A 20,032-nucleotide genomic window follows, 5' to 3' on the forward strand; every position below is an offset into this window, starting at 1 on the left:
GCACCGTCTGCTGACAGCAGCACCCAGGACACAACAGCCGCAGTGATGGTGAGCTGAGCGGGCTCAATGCTTGTTGTAGTATGGCGTCTGTACGGAAAAAAAGGCATGAAACAATTGTCTGCCGTTGCTTTCACGGACGGAGGGACGACTGACGACGTGTACCCAAAACCACCCGCAAAAATGTTTTTGCGCCATCAGGCACTGGGAGCTTAACCCAGAATTCCAATGGATGGCAGAGACTGCGGGAAATGTGGGATAGCTACCCATAGTGCACTGCTCCATAAGTCGATGCTAGCCACGGTAGTGAGGAGGCACTCTGCCAACTTAATACACTTTGTGGACATGCAATCGACTGTATAAAATCAATTTCTAAAAATAGACTTCTATAAAATCGACCTAATTTCGTAGTGTAGACATACCCTGAGTTTTAACTCATCATGATCAATGGGATTTTCTTAGACTGAATTCCTCCCTGCCTCCAACTGTGTTTACTGTAATTGCTGCTATGATCCAGTTTTGACTTTTATGGATGATCAGGAAGAAGATACTGAATCCCCGTTCAATGTTTATTAATTGTAAATATTTGCTTATAACTGAAGGGAAGTAAACAAGTGGTGTAATTCCCAGTGTTATAATTGCAAATAGGAGGGGAAAGTAGTCTATCCAATGGTGAATGGGAGGGAGATGTCCATTAGGCAGTCTCTCACGATATGGAAGAATCTAGTAACTCATGTATTATGGGGAATGGAACTCTATAAATATGCATATAGATACATCAGTGCGTTTAACACTGAAGCCTTATATTATGTACTAGTTTTTGGTCAGGTTTGCTAGACAATTTTCTTCAGGTGTTTCTTTTTGTCTGGTACAAAGGCAGGAAGCATCTAGAATAAAGCAAGGCAATAAACATCACGTATTCTAGGAATCAAGACAGGGTGATGCAGTTGTCTCTATAGGGAAATGTCTGTGACAACAGTTGAATCATTATAGATGGAAATGAAAAATCTTTTCCAGTGAAATTTTAAATCGCTGAAAATACATTGATTATATTTAAATATACTGAATGGAGACATCACCAATGTTGCTTTAAAGCATTTATATATTAAATAAGAATTATGCCCGTAGGTTGAAAAGAGGCTTTTAATTTTTTACATTTATACTAAATGCTTTTCTAGTAAAATAAATTTGACAAGTAACTAGGAGAAAGTAATAAGTTGAGTTTAAAAATAACTTTTCCCCTCCAACAATCCGTAGTCTTTTTTCCTTTAAAGAATCCACAGTTTAGAATTAGGATTAGAATCCCAATAAAGTCATGATACAGATTAAACAAAGCACATACCTCTGTGGGCCAGTCCTGCACATCTTCAGTGGAAGAAAGTCCCCTTGCATTTAACGGTTCAATGGGCAGGGAGGGGGATGGCAGAATCAGATCCTTTACTAACAACTGAATTAAGGTGTGATACAAACTATAGCTATGAACTGCACAGACACACAGATCCTTTAACTAGAATTGCGCAAGTCACATCTACACACTGTAGGGCATCTAATTTTTCATAACTGACTGCATTTAATGTTTAAGGAAGGAAAAAAAGTTATTACAAATGCAATACAAAATGAAAAGTTGCATATTTGATGTAGTCCCAAAAAAGAACCTAGAAGTTACAACATTTTATAGAATTTGCAATATTTGAAGTACCACTAATTTAATATTCCACTAAATAACCTGCTGGGAAATTGAATAATTTGTTTTGCCCGTTAAATCAGTATGTTTTGCTACAGTTTTAATAAACATCAGAATTAGCTAGAGTCCATTTGTTATACCAAGCCTTTTAAAAAAATTATATCACATGATTCCAAAGTAAATCAAAGGCCTCAGCTTTGCCTGTGGGTGGTCTGTACTGCTAGAGTGATAATGGATTGTACTTTAATTCCATAAAAATTCTGGATCCGATATTGGTTTTTAGTTTACTCCTACCACCACTTATTATGACATTAGCGCCTCAACTTGTTTGTTGTTTAAGGGAACTTGTGTTCAAGTAATTCTGTCACAGTTGCACGCTGATGCTGACCACTTCTGGATGAAGGGACCACTCGTGGTGAGATGAGAAGGTCCTGCTGAGGCGATCTGCCAAAAAGTGTTCCTGGCCCCAGTGAGAGGTGCAGCTATGAGATGGATGCTGTGTTGTACACAGAAGTCCCAGAGCCTAAGCGCTTCTTGGCAAAGGGCAGATGATCTGGCTCCACCTTGCTTGTTGATATAGAACATAGCCGCTGTATTGTCCGTCAGGACCTGGACCACTCCGCTTTTTATGTGAGGTAGGACGGCTTGGCAGGTCAGGCAAACCACTCTGAACTCCCTGACATTGATATGTAGGGAACAATCATGACTTGACCAACAGCACTGCATGCTGAGATCGCCCAGGTGGGCTCCCCACCCCAGGTCCGAGGCATCAGAGACTAGGGTCACCGAGGGGGACAGAGCTGCAAAAGGAACTTCCCCCAATACCAAGGCAGGATTCTGCAACCAGGTGAGTGATGACAGTATGTGGTCCCGGACACAGACCACCCGGTCCACGCTGAGTCTGTTAGGTATGAAGACCGATGCCAGCTATGCCTGCAGGGGCCTAAGATGGAGCCACACATGTCAGACCACGTGAGTGCAAGCTTCCATATGGCCCAATAATTGCAGGCACATGTAAGCGGTGGTGAGAGGTTGGGCTTGCATGCATGAGATGACGTCCACCATGGCTTGGATCCAAGCCTCAGGGAGGAAGGTTCTGGCCTGACTAGAGTAGAGGACTGCTTGAATGAATTCTGTGTGGCACTAGACTTAACGTCGACTTTTTCTCATTAACAGCCCCAGGTTGCGACAGGTGTAACAAAGCAGATCAAGATGCTGCCGCACCTGCTCCTGGGACCGACCCTTCATTAGCCAGTTGTCGAGGTAGGTGTAAATTTGAACACCTCAGCGCCTCGGGTAAGTGGCCAGTGGTACTATGCACTTAGTGAACACTCTAGGGGCTGACGAGAGACCTAGTGGCAATACCATGCACTGGAAATGGGGTTGGCCTAGCATAACGCAAAGGAAGCGCCTGTACCCCAGGAAAATGGAAATTTGCGTCCTTCAAGTCGAGGGCTGCGTACTAGTCTCCCGGATCCAGGGAGGGGATGATGAAGTTTCGCAAGGTCCTCCTGGCCTCCAACTTCTTGAGAGACTTGTTGAGATGACACAGGTCCAAGATAGGTCTGAGGCCCCCTTTTGCTTTCGGGATCAGGAAGTAGCAGGAGTAGAATCCCTTTCCTTTCATTTCTTGAGGGACTTCCTCCACCGTCCCCAGGTGCAGGACGTTCTCAACCTCTTGGATGAGGAGTTGCTCGTGAGAGGGGTCCCTGAAGAGTGATGGGGAAAGGGGGTTGGGAAGGAGAGGTTGGCCACGAACTGCAGAGAGTAACTTGAGCACCCAACTGTCCAAGGTCAGCAAAGACTAGGTCAACCAGAATGGACAGAGGCAGTTGAGGAAAGAATGGGAGGGTGGATCCTGGGAGGTAACTGGGGCGTTGTCCTCGAGGGCACCCAGCTTCTGGCCTCCTTGGCTTTTGGAAGGCCCAGGCTGAGCAGACGAAGACAACAACGATGGGTGTTGCCGCTTAGACCGTATCTCTATCCTTCCTCCTGTAGGTGCCCAGCCAGGGAGTCCCCCAGGACCTAGACTGTGAAGACTGAGGAGGCAGGGGGGTGGAATGGCTTCCTGGCCTGCTGAAGAGTATGGAGGTCCAAGGAGCGGAGGGTGACACGGGAGTCTAAGGCCATGAAGTGTCAAGTCCATGATCTCAGAGAAGAGCCCCATCACTTCAAACGGGAGGTCCTGAATAGTGGCCTGCATCTCCTGGAACAACCCAGAGGACTGCAACCAGGAGCTGTGCCTCATGGCCCCTGCAGGGGCGACCACCCTGTCCGCTGACTCAGCAATGTCCCAGGCCATCTGAAGGGCCCACCTTGCCACTGCTGTGCCTTCGTCCACCAAAAAGGTGAAATTCTGAGCTTGCTCCTGCGGGAAGGCTTCCTTAAATTTGTTAAGGGAGTCTCAAAGGTTAAAATTGTACCTGCCTAACAGGGCCTGGTGGTTAGACACCCGAAATTGCAGGCTTGCCATCGAATAAATCTTTTTGCCAAATAAGTCCAGTCTCAGAGTCTTTGTTTTTCGGCGTGCCACTGACTTGGCCCTGCCTCTCCCTTTCATTAACAGCAGACATAACCAGTGACGCCGCTGGAAGGTGTGTATACAGATATTCTAATCCTTTTGTATGGACGTAATACATTTAAGAAGGCGGAAAAGTAGTAGGCGGAATCAAAGATGGGGTTTGCCACAGTGATTTGGCAATCTTAAGGACCCCTGGGTGGACAGGCAGCACGACCCAGGCCAGGGTGGAGGAAGATATAATGTTAAAGAGATCATTGGATTCCTCTGTAACTTCCTCAATTTAAGTTCAAGTTGGTAGCCGCCTTCCTAAGGAGGGCCTGGTGCTCCTTGACGTCGTCAGGAGGGCTTTGTTCTGGAGATGACGATGACAACAACAACTGGGAGACCATCTGGCAGAGGGTGACTTGTGTGGTGGCAAATCTTTGGTAAGAAGCTTGCTGGGACTGGCGGTATGGGGAGAGGTGCCTTGACTCTAGTGTCCCAGGTCTCGTGGTGGGAGAGCGCCGCATCGGGGACCTCAGTCTTCTGACTGGAGACCAGGAATGTGATGCCAGGGTCCCAGGCCTTGGAGAAAGGGATCTACACCTGCGGTCCAGGGACTGAGGGTGCTCCACTGCCCTGTGAGGCAGTCTGATGACCAGCTTGCCCTCAGGTGTTGGGGCCTTAGCCGAGTCCGGCACCTGGCACGGTGTCGGATGGCCTGCTTGTTCTTTAGCCGCTGGGGCTGCTTTGGGCAATGAGGGCCCTAGGAGAAGCTGTGGTCTCCTGATGCTCCTGGGAGTCAGAGGCAGATCCCTGGCCAGGCTGGGAGGTCTGACCTCAGCAGTACTCCTATGAAGCCCCAGGGTGGACACAGGGCCTGATGTAGGTCCTTTGACAGAGGCCCCTTTCCCTTCCGGTGCCGGAGGGCTCCTCTTCTTTTGCATCAGCGAGGGGGAACGGTGCCGGCGACGTGCTCCGCACTGATGCCAAGATGCTCAGCGTGGGATCTGAGCGGGAAGGCTCTGACACAGGATGAAGCGCAGCATCCACGAGGAGGACCCTCAAGCAGCTATCCTGCTCCTTTTGGGTTCTAGGGCGAAAGTTCTTACAGATTTCATAGAATCATAGAATATCAGGGTTGGAAGGGACCTCAGGAGGTCATCTAGTCCAACCCCCTGCTCAAAGCAGGACCAATCCCCAATTAAATCATCTCATCCCAGCCAGGGCTTTGTCAAGCCTGACCTTAAAAACTTCTAAGGAAGGAGATTCTACCACCTCCCTAGGTAACGCATTCCAGTGTTTCACCACCCTCCTAGTGAAAAAGTTTTTTCTAATATCCAACCTAAACCTCCCCCACTGCAACTTGAGACCATTACTCCTTGTCCTGTCCTCTTCTACCACTGAGAATAGTCTAGAACTGCACTTGTCCTTCCTCTGGGACTCCCTCAAGCACTTCAGACAACTGTCATGAAAGTTACTAATAGGCAGTGGCCTATTGCAAAACAAGCATGGTTTGAAGCCGGGAGAGGGGGGCATACCCCGCTCCAGGGTGAAGGCCCAGCCAGGACTCTAACTACCAAACGCTTAACTTAAAGGCTAAACTATATACAAAGAAAAACACAATGGGCTATTGAAGAACCGCTAATGCTCTTGCGATTGTAAGACAAGGCACTCCAACCAACCGTTACGGACAGTAAGAAAGAAAAGAGGGCGTAGGGTCAGTGGTGCCTATATATCAGTACATGGGTGTGGCACTCAAGGGGACACTACATCTGACCCTATGGATATCACTAAGGCAAAAAACTCCGACGGTTGTACACGTGGGTGTGCTCACACCTAAAATGGAATAGACATGAGCAAGCACTTGAAGTATTCTTACTTACATTTTGAAGTGTGAGTGTAAACTTATATTCCACTGTTCAAATTGCATTGCGTTGATCAGAGATTTTCGGTAGCAGTGCCTGGTTGGGACACAGGTGCTCAGTTGGTATCTCCTGTCTCGTTGGAATCTTCCTGAGCGCCTTCATCCCGCACCCCCCTCAGTTCCTTCTCTGCCATGGAGTGATTATACTAGTACTTCAAAGTAGAGGGCAGGGGGATGGGGAGTGGAGCACACACAGGGACACACATCTCTAAGACCTTCAGTTACTGCAAAGTGAGTAACTTCCCCTTCTTCTTCAAGTGCTGTCCCTGTGGGTGCTCCACTCTAGGTGAAAGTGTAGCAGTACCCACTAATGTCGGTGGGACTTTGGAGATGCGGCAGTGAGTACTGTAGAGAGTACTGTATGGCCTAGTGTGGTGTCTGCCATGGTATCTTGCGTGATAGCATAGTGTTTGGCAAACGTGTGTTCAGATGACCATGTAGCCGCTCTACAGATGTCAGAAATGGGTATGTTATGTAGGAAGGCAACGGATGTTGAGATAGCTTGAGTGGAATGAGTTCTAATGCCTTTGGGCGGTTGAATATTTTGAATATGTTAAGAGGATCTGATGCAGTCAGAGATCCACTTGGACAGATGTTGTTTAGAGATAGCAGTACCTTTCAATCTTTCGGTGATGGAGACAAAGTTGTGGAGATTTACGAAATGGCTTAGTCCTATCTAAGTAAAAGGCAATTGCTCGCCTGACATCGAGAGTATGTAGGGATGCTTCGTGTGGAGTCTTGTGAGGTTTGGGATAAAAAGTAGGCAAGTATATCGGCTGGTTAAGGTGGATACCATCTTAGGGAGAAATTTAGGATGTGGTCTCAGACTGACTTTGTCTTTGGAGAAGATTGTGTAGGGAGGATGGGCCATCAGGGCGCTTATTTCACCTACTCCCTTGCTGATGTTATTGCAACTAAGAAAGCTACCTTCATGGACATATGGAGAAGAGAGGAGGTAGCCAAAAGCTCGAATGGAGGTTAAGATTCCATGTAGCTGCCGTATGGCAAATTTCAGGGTAGAGATTTTGCAGGCCTGCGAGAAATCATTTTATGGTGGGGTAGGGTAAAGAGTGAATAACCTTCTAACAGGTCATGGAAGGTGGTAAGCACCGCCAGGTGTACTTTGATGGAGCTGAGCGAAAGTCCGTCCTGTTTTAGTCTCAGGAGGTAGTCTAGAATGTTAGGGAGGGTCACCGTATTGGGCGTTAGGTGATTACGTGAGCACCAGAGGACGAAACGCTTCCATTTCTGCCGGTAAGTTTTACAAGTGGAGTATTTTCTACTGTGCAGAAGGACGTATTGGACTTGCTCGGAACAGGCCAGTTCATGGGTTTGGAACCATGAAGGAACCAGGCTGTCAGGTGGAGCTGGGGGTGAAGAACCCATCCGCTGTCCTGGGAAAGGAGATCTGGCCTGTTTGGGAGAGCCCGTGGATGACGGGAGGACATGCGGAGTAGGTAAGGATACCAAGTCTGTCTCGGCCAAGCCGAGGCAATAAGGATGACCCGGGCCTTGTCGTCTACGATCTTCCAAAGAACCTGTGTAGCAGAGGGATTGGTGGGAAGGCGTAGAAGAGAGAGTTGTTCCACGGGATGAGGAACGCGTCTCCTAGGGATGCAGTCCCGAGTCCTGCTCTGGAGCAAAACAGCTGACATTTTCGATTCTGGAATGTGGCAAAGAGCTCTACTGATGGGGTGCCCCAGAGGGAGAAGAGCTGTTGAAGTATTGTGGGGTGCAATTCCCATTCATGTTCTGTTGAGAAGTGTCTGCCGAGTGCGCCGGCAGTAGTGTTGTGGCAGCCTGGTAGGTAGAAAGCGATGATTTGTATTTGATGTTGTATGCACCAATTCCATAGTCAGATGCCTTCCATGCAAAGGGAATGTGATCGGGCTCCCCCTTGTCTGTTGATGTAGTACATACATGCTATGTTGACTGTTAAGACCCGAATAGATTTGTTCTTTATGAGGGGAAGAAAGTGCAGGCATTTTTGCTTCACTGCTCTGAGCAAATTATGTGTAGGTGCGTCTCTGATGCGGACCACCGGCCTTGTGCCCTGTGTCCCCCTAGATGCACTCCCCAACTGATTAGGGAAGCATCTGTGGTGAGCATGAGCATTGGGGATCGTTGCTGGAAGGAAACCCCCGTGCAGTGGTTTTCTGGTCTTGTCCACCAATGTAGGGAGCTAGAACATTGGGAGGAGGAGCTAGCAGTGTCCCTAAGGTGTGTCTGTTGGGTTTGAAATTGGAATTGAGCCAGCCCTGAAGACATCTCATGTGTAGCCTGGCATACTGGACCACGAAGGCAGTGGCTGCCATGTGACCAAGAAGCTGTACACAGATTCTTGCCTGTGTCCTGGGACAAACAGAGCGCGTGCATATGAGCTGCGTGATAGTAAGGAATCTGTGATATGGGAGTGAGGCCCTGCTCTGGATTGAGTCGAGATGAGCTCTGATGAACTCAATCTGTTGTGTAGGTGTCAGGGTGGATTTTTGGATGTTTATTTGGAGGCCTAGGCTGTGAAAGAGGGAGATGGCAGAACAGGTAGCTTGAAATGTCTCACCATACGAGTTGTCTTTGAGGCAATCGTCCAGGTAGGGGAAAAGCGTGATCCCATGTTTGTGGAGGTCAGCCACGACCACGGCTAGAGTTTTGGAAAAGACTCTCGGCGCTGTGGAGAGGCCAAAAGGAAGAACTGTATTGAAAATGGTCGTGACTGACTGCGAATCGTAGAAAGCATCTGTGAGCTGGATGAATTCATATATGAAAATAAGCATCCTGTAGGTTGAGGGCTGTGAACCAGTCCCCTTGATCCAGTGCAGGAATTACTGTGCCCAGTATGACCATCTAGAATTTTTGTATCCTCAAGAATTTGTTCAGTTGGCATAGATCTAGTATAGGCCTCCATCCCCCGGTCTTTTTCTGAGTCAGGAAGTAATGGGAGTAGAATCCTTTCCCTCAATGTTGCGGCGGCACAGGTTCCACTGCGCCTAGCTGGAGAAGGTGAGCCACTTCTACACGAAGTAGGTGCTCGTGAGAGGGGTCCCTGAAGAGTGATGGGGAAGGGTAGGACGATAGGATATGAATGGGATAGAGTAACCAGACTGAACTATTTCGAGGACCAGCGATCCTGTGTAATACGCTGCCAGGCATGTTTGAAACTCTGGAAGCGGTGGCCAAATGGGCAAGTAGGCTGTGGAATCAAGGAGTGGTCGCGCAAACTCTCGACCAATGTTTGAAAATTGTTGTTTATTCCCAGATGGGTGGGAGGTGGTTGCTTAAGCTTGATTTTGTCTGCACTTAGGGGGTCTAGAGCGATTCCTATTTGTCATATGGTTTGGGCTGAGGCCGATAATGTTGTTGTGTGCATGGTCTTTGGTAAGGTTGGTATCGTTGTCTCCTGGGAAAAAATGGGTGAATACCCAGGGTGCGCAGTGTTGCTCTAGAATCTTTCATAGTGTGAAGTAGTTTGGGTTTTTTTGGAAAACAGTTTGTCTTTATCATAGGGGAGGTCCTCCATTTTGGTCTGCAGATCTTTAGGGAAGAGACGGTTGAGAAGGAACTGAGGGGGGCGCGGGATACAGGCCCTCAGGAAGATTCCAACGAGATGGGAGATACCAACTGAGTGCCTGTGTCCTGACCAGGCACTGCTACAGAAAATCTCCGATCAACAGCACCGAGACACACAGACACCTAGAGTGGAGCACCCACAGGGACAGCACTCAAAGAAGAACAATGGATTTCTTCAACATGTTACGGATAGTCATCTTTTTTCCTCCCTCCACCCCCAACAAATAGCAAAATTCATAAGTTATTTTAAAAAGTCCACAGGAAACCCTCAAAACACAGGACACAATGAATATCAAACTTTTGGGAACTTTATTCCAATTCTGTAATATTTGCTATTGTATTATTCAGGAGTTTGTAAACTGTATAAATAATGATGCTACTGTTTCCAGAGATCAATTTTAGTAGTACTAAATAAATGAGCAATGTAACAGTAAACATTAGCTTCGCACTGCAAGAGATGTACATAAAAAGGAAGCCTTTTTAGAAAGGACATTAGCTTTTATTGTATTTTTAGAAAATACTGGATTATGAAAGATACAAAATCAGTTGTAATTATTTCATTTTTACATTCTGTATGCCATTTTACTGATAAGGCTTTACAATATCTTGCCCAACAAATTTAAAAGGTATTTTTAAACATGCCTTAAAGTATTTTTACAAGTTCAAAATTGAGTATTTCAACTGAAACAATATTTACCTGAGAATCCTATATCATAAAATTGCCATTCATTCTTAACTTTAGCAAGTTGATGATGTAGCCTATAGAAGTCCACATGCAACCTGTAGGTCTATTGTATTAAATAATCAAAAATGTATTTAGATGCAGCTGGTTAGGCAATGAACTACCTCAAACTTTTCAAACCAGGCTGGTATTAGAAAATGTTGAAGTTTAAGCACACAGGATGAATTTCATCATACTACACACAAAACCAGAGCTGTTGGTTTTGCACTGGGAATCCTGGGGGTTTGTGGGATAGAATTCAGACACCAACCTATGAACAGGTGGCAGCAATGTAGCACAACACCTCTGTGGTGGCTATTCTAGCCTTAGGACTTAAGTGGTGGTCACTGCTGACCCCCAGTCCCAACAGTTGGCGTTTTGGCCCACTAGATATGCGCAAGACCCTGGCCAGCCCCAGATAGCCCAACCAAAGGGCTTTAAAAAAATAGATCATTCCTATTGATAAAAATGTGACTATGAAGTTGCAAACCCATGATTTAGTCTCAATTCATTGTATTATGCCATTTTAGAATATGACCTACTTTAGAATGTACTTTAGAAAGGGCCCTAAGTTGTTAATGTAAGTAGAAAAATGTGGTGGCAAAACTGACTAATCATGGGGCATTAGGATAAGAGGGCTAGTGGGTTGCTGGAGAAGAGATAGCGTGATCTTCATAAGTAAATACATTATAAAGTCACAAAATATAAATGCTAGTCATTTAAAAAGTCTCCTCTCAATAATCTGAAGGGAAAAGATACCCACAACATCAAGTTGTATTGGAGTAGTACTTTTTTCTAAAGTTCAGTTATTTTAAACTTGCATATCACAATGCTATGCAACACTAAAAAATTAGTCTTGAAAAAACAAATCTATCACTATAGAGCTGAATGAACTTGAAATCACCTGGATATGAGGTAGTGTATTTACTTGTATTACATCTGGTTATTAGAAGTACTGTTGAGATTTGTCAACTCTTTTATATTTGGCCAATGGTTCATAATACACTTTTATAATATAAATCTTATTAATGCTAAATTATCTATATAGAGAGAGCTTAAACCAAGCACCTTATCAGAAAGGGTTATGTTTTAGTATCCTGGAGGCAAAAATTCTGTCTCACCATAAAATAAGATAAACCTGCAAAGCCAATATTTACAGTCGCAATTGGAGCAAAAGATGATCTTCCATACATGCACACCAAGATAAAAAAGTTAATGTACACTGAGGTAGAAAATGAATTCCATTGGCTTGTACAAGATTCTTCTATGTTTTGTTATGTAAACCAGCAAAGTGAATTTTTTTTCAATTGTGAGGTTCGGTACTTAAAATGTCTGGTATCAGAACAGCAGCTAAGCAATGAGGGAATATTTGTACACAATTTGCCTCTAACACAAGGCAAAACAAAAAAACCCTACAGCAGGGATTATTCCCCCCCCCCCCCCCATTTGTCTTATTTTAAAGATTGGGTTTATTCTTTACAAAATAAGTAATGAACAAAACCCAACTGGCTCATTTTCTTTTTATACTTGTAAAAGGTTAGAATTAAAGTACAAGCCATTGAAAATGCACTGAAAGTTATGTTTACCCATAAAGGTAACCTGATTAAAAGTTATTTTCAAACACATCCTCACTGGTCCCAATGACTGTAACATTTATAAGCCATCCTAGTCTTTCAAAATACTTTGTTTTCTGACCCTCATATGAGACATTTTACAGGGAAGCATAAGATCATCTGCTAGCAAGTCATTGTACAACAAGAATAGATTTTTGAAAGTATCTGGGGTCCAGATGCCACAAAATCAGGAAAGTAGTTCTAGTACTCCACTAGTCATCATGATGCTGGTATCCTAATCCAACTATAAGTAATCCCATTTGTTTGCACTAAAGGGCTGAGCGCTCGTACAAGCTTTTAGAGATGGACGCATTTCTTACAGTGATGTAAAATATTATGCCCCGAAATTACATAAAACAAAGCCAAAGGTCTGCTGAGTAATGTAGATGGACAGATACTAGTTAATGCACTTGCAAAATATAAAGTTTTGCCTTTCCCTTCACTTAAGGCATTTTATAATAATGCTAAAACCCTTACTTTAAATCCCATAAGACTGAGGTTGGCAATCACAAAACAGATTTATTCATCTGTAGTGCATTTGTCAGTCATCTGCTGACAGAAATCTGTGATACCACCACCCTGTCCACATTGTTCCACAAGTAAAGTTTTCTCCGATGTTTTCATAGAAATTGGACAGAGTTCCTGCACTTGATTATAAGCAGTATCAGATGTGCCTCTTACACATGGATAGCAAGAACTCTGTTCACTGGCCGACACAGCACCTGAAAGCCCACTTGGTAATTCTATACACAATGGGATCACAGGCTTGCCATCAAGAGCTGTTCGTTCTCTCTCAGAAATTAAAAGTGAAAGTGGACAATCCAAGGTGGAATACTTTGCAAGTATCTGTATTTGCTCACGACTCAATGCTGCTTCCTTACATACTTGCTGGCAAAGTCCAGTCAGATTCTGCTTTGTCTCTCCCAACGTTGACAAAATGTGATCTCGCTCCTTTAGCAAGCTCGCCTTTTCATTTTGCTGCAAAAAGACACATGGTTATTGACTCTGTACATTTTAGTGCTCTGAAATCACAAGTATAGTTTTACTCTTCACCAAAGCTGAAACAAATATTGAATCCAATAGATGTGTATTTTGTTTTTCTTGGAAAAAAAGATAACATGTTAAAGTGACGATAAAAAGCAACAGACTCAAGTGTAGCTTTTTTGCAAAGAGCTGATTTTGATTTGAACTGTGCAAAACTCCACCTTTTTACATTTAAATAAAAACTATTTTCACCTGAACAAAATGCTAAAGTTTCAAAAATGATGCCAGGACAATGTGTGAAAGACGTCCATTCTCAAAAAATTTCACATTTTCTGAAAAACATTTTTCAGGCTTTTAAAATTTAATCTTTTAGATCAGTCCAAACAATGAAGTTCTGAGGTCATATTTCATCGGAACTATTTTGCACAATTCTATCTATAATCAAATTCCTCTACAGAAGTTCTGAATAGTGGTCATGTGGAGACTGAACTATGAAAAAAGCCTTCCAAATGAAGAATTCCACCCTTGTACAATTTATGCCATCACCTTAGTGATTCCTCAAATGCTATTTGTGAGGTAGCACTAATTTTAATTTATTCTTATACAAGTATTTAAAGATCTCAAAACTTGACAGCAGAAAAATTAAGGTTTTACTTGAAAAACAGAACCTACAAGTGAAAAAAGCTAATTCTTATTCAACATATTGCATATGCATACCAAAATTAGTCATCAATATGGTCCTGTAATTAAGATACCATGTTTTAGGCAATTACTACAGGATCAATAAAATTGCTAAATGGAGTGATCTACCAAAGTAGTTACATTAACAAATTAAACATTTAATACCAGACACTATATTCTCACTGAGGCCAGTATTCCAAGAGATAAGTTTAAAACCAGATTTCACACCATATTGTGTACCTCTGTGGTATTGTACCTCTCCTTCCACTTTGTGTAAGTAAATGTTTCTGAATTGGGGAATGTATGTCTTCTTTGTTGCCACTTCCCTTTTCAGGGCTGGTGACTTCTATAGCCTTTGTGACTGTTATGCAAATGGAACTGGGGAAAATATGTAGTGAGCGTAGGTGGATAAAGCAGAGCACTCTGTAATCCTAACCAAAATATCCTCTCTGACAAACTGTCAGTCTATACAGTTTCAAAATACTGTCTGGAATGGTGTAACAACTGTGGAGAACTTAAACAGAGGATGAAGTAATAATGGACAGGAGGAGACTGGTACTATTTCTGTTGCTATACTTAAGTACAGAAAATACACCGCTGAAACAGTATATTAAGTGAGGATGCCGGTTGAACATTTGGGTTATTGTATTTATTCACTGATCATCCATAAGCATAATAGGTTGTCAGACAGACACAAAGAAGAATGTTCCTGCTCTGAAAAGCTTACAAACTAATTACATACATAATGCAAGAGTGAATTTACAAAAACTGGGAAACTGAAGGGAAGACAAGGGTTATTGTAGAAGATAAAATGATTACAAACTTGTTCAGTTTCTGGTATTCTTTGAGATGTGTTGCACAGGTCACGTGTGCACACTAGCACGGCAAAGCAGATCTTTCTCCCACAGTGATAATTTTGGGACAGCACATGCACACTCTGCATAGTTATGCAGCAAACCTCTTCAAAAGAGGACTGATCAAAGTGCATTGATGAACTTCTTACTACCCTCACTAACAAGAGCTCTGTAGTCCTCTTTAGCATTATCTAGCGACTTTAGGTCTAAATTGGATTACATAACAGTTTGAGGATGTCATAGAGCTTGATCTGAAATTCTAAATTGTAATCTCGATAATGAATAAAACCTCTCCCCCAAACTAATCCAGTTTCTTTGAATCTGTCTTTGGGAGTAGATTTAGATCATCCTTGTCTCACCTTTTTATTCATGGCCATTGTTACCAAAGATCCTGTGGCTGGGTACAAATAAAAGTACTCTTATCTCTGGGAACAAACTTGGAACCTCTTCGGTCCTTTCAACAATGAGTGTCAGACAAGGGAGGGAGGGGTTGGATTGCCAAAAGGATTTTGGTAGGTTCCAACACAACCTCATTAACAGGTAAAGTCACTTGAGCAGACCCTGTATCCCCAACAGAGACGGCTACGTTTTTCTTAAGTTTCTAGTACATCTTATGAATGTCAGGAACTGGAAAAGATGATTCAGAGACAGTGGCATCATTGGGAAATGATGAGGAACTGTTTAATGGGGGCACTGTAGAGTCCACCTGTTCTGCCATCTGCTGAAGTGCTGTACCAAAAGGAGCAGGCACTGGAGAAATAGATCACCTGCTTGGTGGGTATTTGGATCAGTACTGGGTAGAGAACATTGCCTTCATGGTAACAGACATACGGCATAGAGTCTGGAGGAACCCCAAAAGATTCCAAAAGGGCCACTGCTGTACATGATATGGTACTTGGGCCAAGCCACAAAGTATCCCCTCCTAGGACCTGCTATTACACAAATGAGGGTGCTGAGACCAAGGATAAATGAGAAGAAGCATATGGCCTTCTGTGATGGGATCCCCAAAGGTAAGAATCCACCCTTAACTTTGAAGAGTAAGCATAATCTGAGGGCCAATGTGATGCAACACTGGACAGCGGTCCTGCTGAAGGTATTGTACATCTGCTCTGTTAAGAGCTTCTGGTCACTATGGCACCAAGTGCTCTGTCTCTAATGGTGCTGAATAAGTAAATGTTGAAGAGATCCCAGTACCAGAGCTTGTGTAGCAGGAATAACTGGTATCTGAACTTCATCCTGCATCAATGGTGAGTCTAGCACAGACAGGGAAAAGTGGTCCTGGTTGCCATGTATGCTTCAGGAGTCATCAGTACCAAGGGCATAAGATGCATCGTAGGTGAAGTCGATGTCATAGAAAGTCTGGAAATGGAAGCAGTCTTGATAGTAACACATTGTATGCTGGAGTCAATGGCTCTACATTGCTAAACTACAAATGGAATATTAGGGAGCACCTAGCTGGAGCTGGCTTAGCTCTAACCTTAGTACTGGTTGTCTTCTTCTGTGATTCTGTTGATCATCTAGCCCTTGAAGATGAAGAGGGCTTCTTCTGGCTAAAAGAGATCGAAGTACTCTATTTCTGCTGCATGTGCAGTACTGGAGATGGACAATGGCAATGAGGAGATGCCACCGAGCGTAGTGGTACGCTCTTAGATCAGTAGAGTCAACCTCCATGACTGAGCAGCAGGATTCTGGATGTGCGTGCATGCAAAGCTGCTTCCACCAAGAAATGTCACAGCTGAACTTCTCAATCCTTGTCTTAAACCACCAACAGATAGGGCACTTATGCCTCACGTACCCTTCTCCCAAACACTTTAAACAGTGAGAGTGAGGATCGCTGATTGGCATAGATTTGTTACAGCAAGAATAGCAGTGAAATCCTGGGAATTTAAGCATGCCCCAGTACTGAGCTTAAAGCTAGAAGGAAATGCAACAATTTTTTTTAAATGTACCGTTAATTAGAACTATGCTAAAACTACCTATGTATTACTACTACAACATTTAGAAAAACTTTCTCTAAAGAGGAAGTGGGAAAGAGCATAACTAGCTCAAACATGCTCTGAACGCTGACAACAGGCAGTGAAAAGGAATTAGGGGGAGCACTGGTGTTGAGGGCTCTGTGACCCTTGATACCTTCGCCCAGCAGAGCGTAGTGGGCACATGCACAACCCCAACAAGTTCCAGTGTGGGAAAAATATCTCTGGTTTCAGTGCACTTGTGTTCACACACAAAGTGGAATGAACATGTGCAAGCACTCAAAGAAAATGCAGTTATTCAAGTTACGTACATATTCATATGGTATGGAGGGCTCAGACAATTTAACAATGCTTGTGGGTTTTTTGTTCATTTTGTACTAAATTGTGACTGTTTTACGGGCTTTTAAGATGGATGGTGGAAGTGGAGGCTATCAGGGTAGGAGAGGCTCAAGAAACAGACATGGAGATGGCAAGGAATGACTGACGGGACAATTAGGATGAGGGGAGGACACAGAGGAGGATAAGAAGAAAGACTGGAGAAGAAGGAAAAAGCAAGTTAAATGAAGCAGGTGGCAGTAAAATCAAGTTGTGATTAACCTGGAATTCTCCAGATGGTAGAGATGGACTAGGCTAGAGGCAGGGGGCTATGTAGATTAAACAAGCGTAAGACTTAGTGGTGCGATATAATCGGTTGATGCAGCTTTAAACAAATGAATTTCTCTCCAAAAAAAAAAAAAAAAAACCCTAGACTACATACCCTGTTTATCCACCAGCTCACTATGCTACATTGACTCCTTCACTCATAAACAATTTAAATATTTTTAAAGTTTTACTTCCATATTCTCTCCTTTCCTCCAAGCTTTCCTTTTGCAACAGAGCTTCAAACAGCAACCTTCACTACTATCTCCCTGAAAAAAACTGATGAACTCTTTATCAGGCAGGCGCTGCCAGTCCTTCCCACCTCAGCTAATCAGTAACAGGGCTTTGCTGCCCCACTTCCACTAGTCAACAGAAGGAAGCAAAGCTGGCAGGAGCTGCTGCTTCCTTTCTGAAGTCAATCAATATACACACATCTTGTGTATGCTAAGGCACTTAGTTGCATATTGTATTGGTAAACTGATGTGGACTGTTGCTTAGTACTAAATCCTATATCTCCCAAAAATATTTCCAGTTAAGGTATTTTTCTATCTACAGTGAATACTAATTATTGGATATAACCAATATTTTAACTGAGTTAGAAGGAGCTCTTCCAAATTAACAGCACTAGTTTTAATTACCAACATAAAAATACCAATTAATTTTGAGGTTACCTGCCAGTAATTACTGCTCAGAGTGTCACATCCCCATATTCAAACTTGGGGAACTGGCATCTCCTGGTATTGAGCAGCAGAATCTTCTGGAGATAAATGTCTGCTGGGGATACTCACCCTTTCCTTTCCTGCAGAATTCCAAGCGTACAAGAGGTGGTGGCCCCAACCACATCTCAGTTCCTTCCCTAATTTTGGAAATCTTAGCCCAAGACCAAAATGAGGAAAGTGGGTTGGGAGCATGAATATACAAAGGCACCATTCCTCAAGTACAGTTACTGGAAAGCATCCTCTTATTCGCATGGCCTCTGCATATGCCCACTGGTTGGAGATTAGCTAACGGTATAAGCCCCCCTTGGAAGGTGGCTGAGGAGTTCTACATGAGTAAGGATGGCAAGACTACCAAAACATACTTTAGGTTAGGATTGCAGGACATGAAATAACTGCAATTTCACTTCCCTTCTCCCAGATCATACTTCAGCAAGGAACAAAATTTTTACTTCAAACTACATACAGAGTTTTCAAGAAGAGTTTTGCAAATTCTGTGAAAGAGACAGCATGAAGGCATACAATGGATGCTATCATTGTATTAGCTGAATGCTACACTGGCAAGTGTTGGGGAAAACACACAGGCTAGCCCGCGCAAAATGGAAATGGGGATGAGGACACCAACCATGTCACATTTCCCACACAGTCCACAATATTATAGAGCATTGGCCATCTCCAAACTCTGTGAGCTGTAGCTATGGGTATGAGGAATGCCCTGTTTCACAGTGGTATAATATTGCACATCTGAGGTTAACTGCACCTCTACCCGCTTTAGGTCTCACCCCGCAGCCATCCCCTCTCCATAAGTGAGGATCCACATCCCTCTTCCTCCAGACAAGGGATTTAGGTTTGCATTCTTCCTGAAATTCACGACGACTATCCCAGCAGGTCTGTCCTTTTTTCAGCACCTACAGCTCGCTCTCTTAATGGGAGACACTGTCAAAGCCTGTGATGAGCCAGCTTTCACGGTTCATTGCAGAGATAACATATAATAAAATAAGCAATCTACATACATACTAAGCTTAGCAGGTGTCACCCATCTTCCACATGGAGACCCTGGCAGGTTCCAATCCTTCAAAACCTTCCAAAGTGGTTTTGTCCTCTAGGTTACAATCTCGTGTCAGCTTCTGGATCAAAACCAGGGCCACTCAGCCGGGTTAGAAAGACTGTAACTACAAAAAGTCCTTTCTTCATCTCCTGAACCTCTTGAACCCAGTCTGAATCCATATATGTAATTCCACCCCAGGTATTTATACTTCTCTGGAGTGGTTTACCTGTCCTGGGATCTGCTGTTAACCCCCCCCCCCCAATTGATTTTAGTTCCTGGGGGATAGCACAGTAACCCTCTCCATAAAGCTACAATTCACAAAAGACACACACCACATTTATAGATTCAAAAGTTTATGCCTAATCCCTTGGCCATGTTGGGCCATCACAGTATAACAGGTTTGTGAAGTATCCATGCTTCCAAGGTCTCACATCTGTCACACATGGTACAGATACCACCTTGAAAGACAGCAGACCAGAGGTTCCAGGAGCTCTGCAACACAAGACTGACCCCAAAGCAAAAAAACACATACACAGAGGGGAAAATCCCAAGGGCAGCTAAACAAATATATCTGCCCCACAGTACCCACAGCATAGCCAAACACATCGCTTAGAAGAAATTTAATTTCCTTTGCTTTGCCTTGATGGTTGGGCCAGTACTTCATGCAATGCCCCCAGTGGAACATGGAGCAACTTTCACAAAACTTGATTATAAAACGAGTCAGGACTGTTGTCCCAAGTAGGAGGATGGAAGCTGAAATCACAACCCATATAGCCTGGTAGAGGTCAAAGTGTAAATAGATAATGTTCAAAGCAAGAGATTAATTTAGTCAAAAAGTTCCTATTTTTCAGTAGCAGCCACCAGACTTCTGAAGAATTTGTTCTCATCAAGCATTTTGGCAATCAAGTAGTTAAGATGTCAATCTGAGAATATTGAGGCTCAGATGGATTGTTTTAACCCCACCTGAAGACAAAAGATTCAGCAAATTGGAAAGTGGGGCAAACAGACATAGGGGTTTTGAAGATAATAGCCCTGACCAGGCCTTGGCAGTTTTAACAACTTGCTGACTCCATACTGACTGACCTGCAGATAGATCTCCTGAACCAGTGGAGGCAGGGGGAACCCAGA

At 43.7% G+C, this 20,032-nt stretch overlaps 1 protein-coding gene across 16 annotated transcripts in view; it reads right to left on the minus strand.

Moving 5' to 3' along the window:
- Positions 1-10,152: 10,152 nt before the first annotated feature.
- The window catches only part of BACH1 (BTB domain and CNC homolog 1), a 47,274-nt gene continuing 37,394 nt past the window's right edge, over positions 10,153-20,032 (minus strand). For all 16 annotated transcript variants that reach the window (XM_043538307.1, XM_037905364.2, XM_037905344.2 and 13 more), the window contains one exon: positions 10,153-12,987. In XM_043538307.1, coding sequence (XP_043394242.1) covers positions 12,529-12,987 — 459 coding nt within the window. In that variant the 3' untranslated portion in view covers positions 10,153-12,528. The remainder of the gene's footprint in view (positions 12,988-20,032) is intronic.

This window comes from Chelonia mydas, chromosome 1 (assembly GCF_015237465.2).
Source record: "Chelonia mydas isolate rCheMyd1 chromosome 1, rCheMyd1.pri.v2, whole genome shotgun sequence".
Taxonomy (NCBI): Eukaryota; Metazoa; Chordata; order Testudines; family Cheloniidae; genus Chelonia; species Chelonia mydas.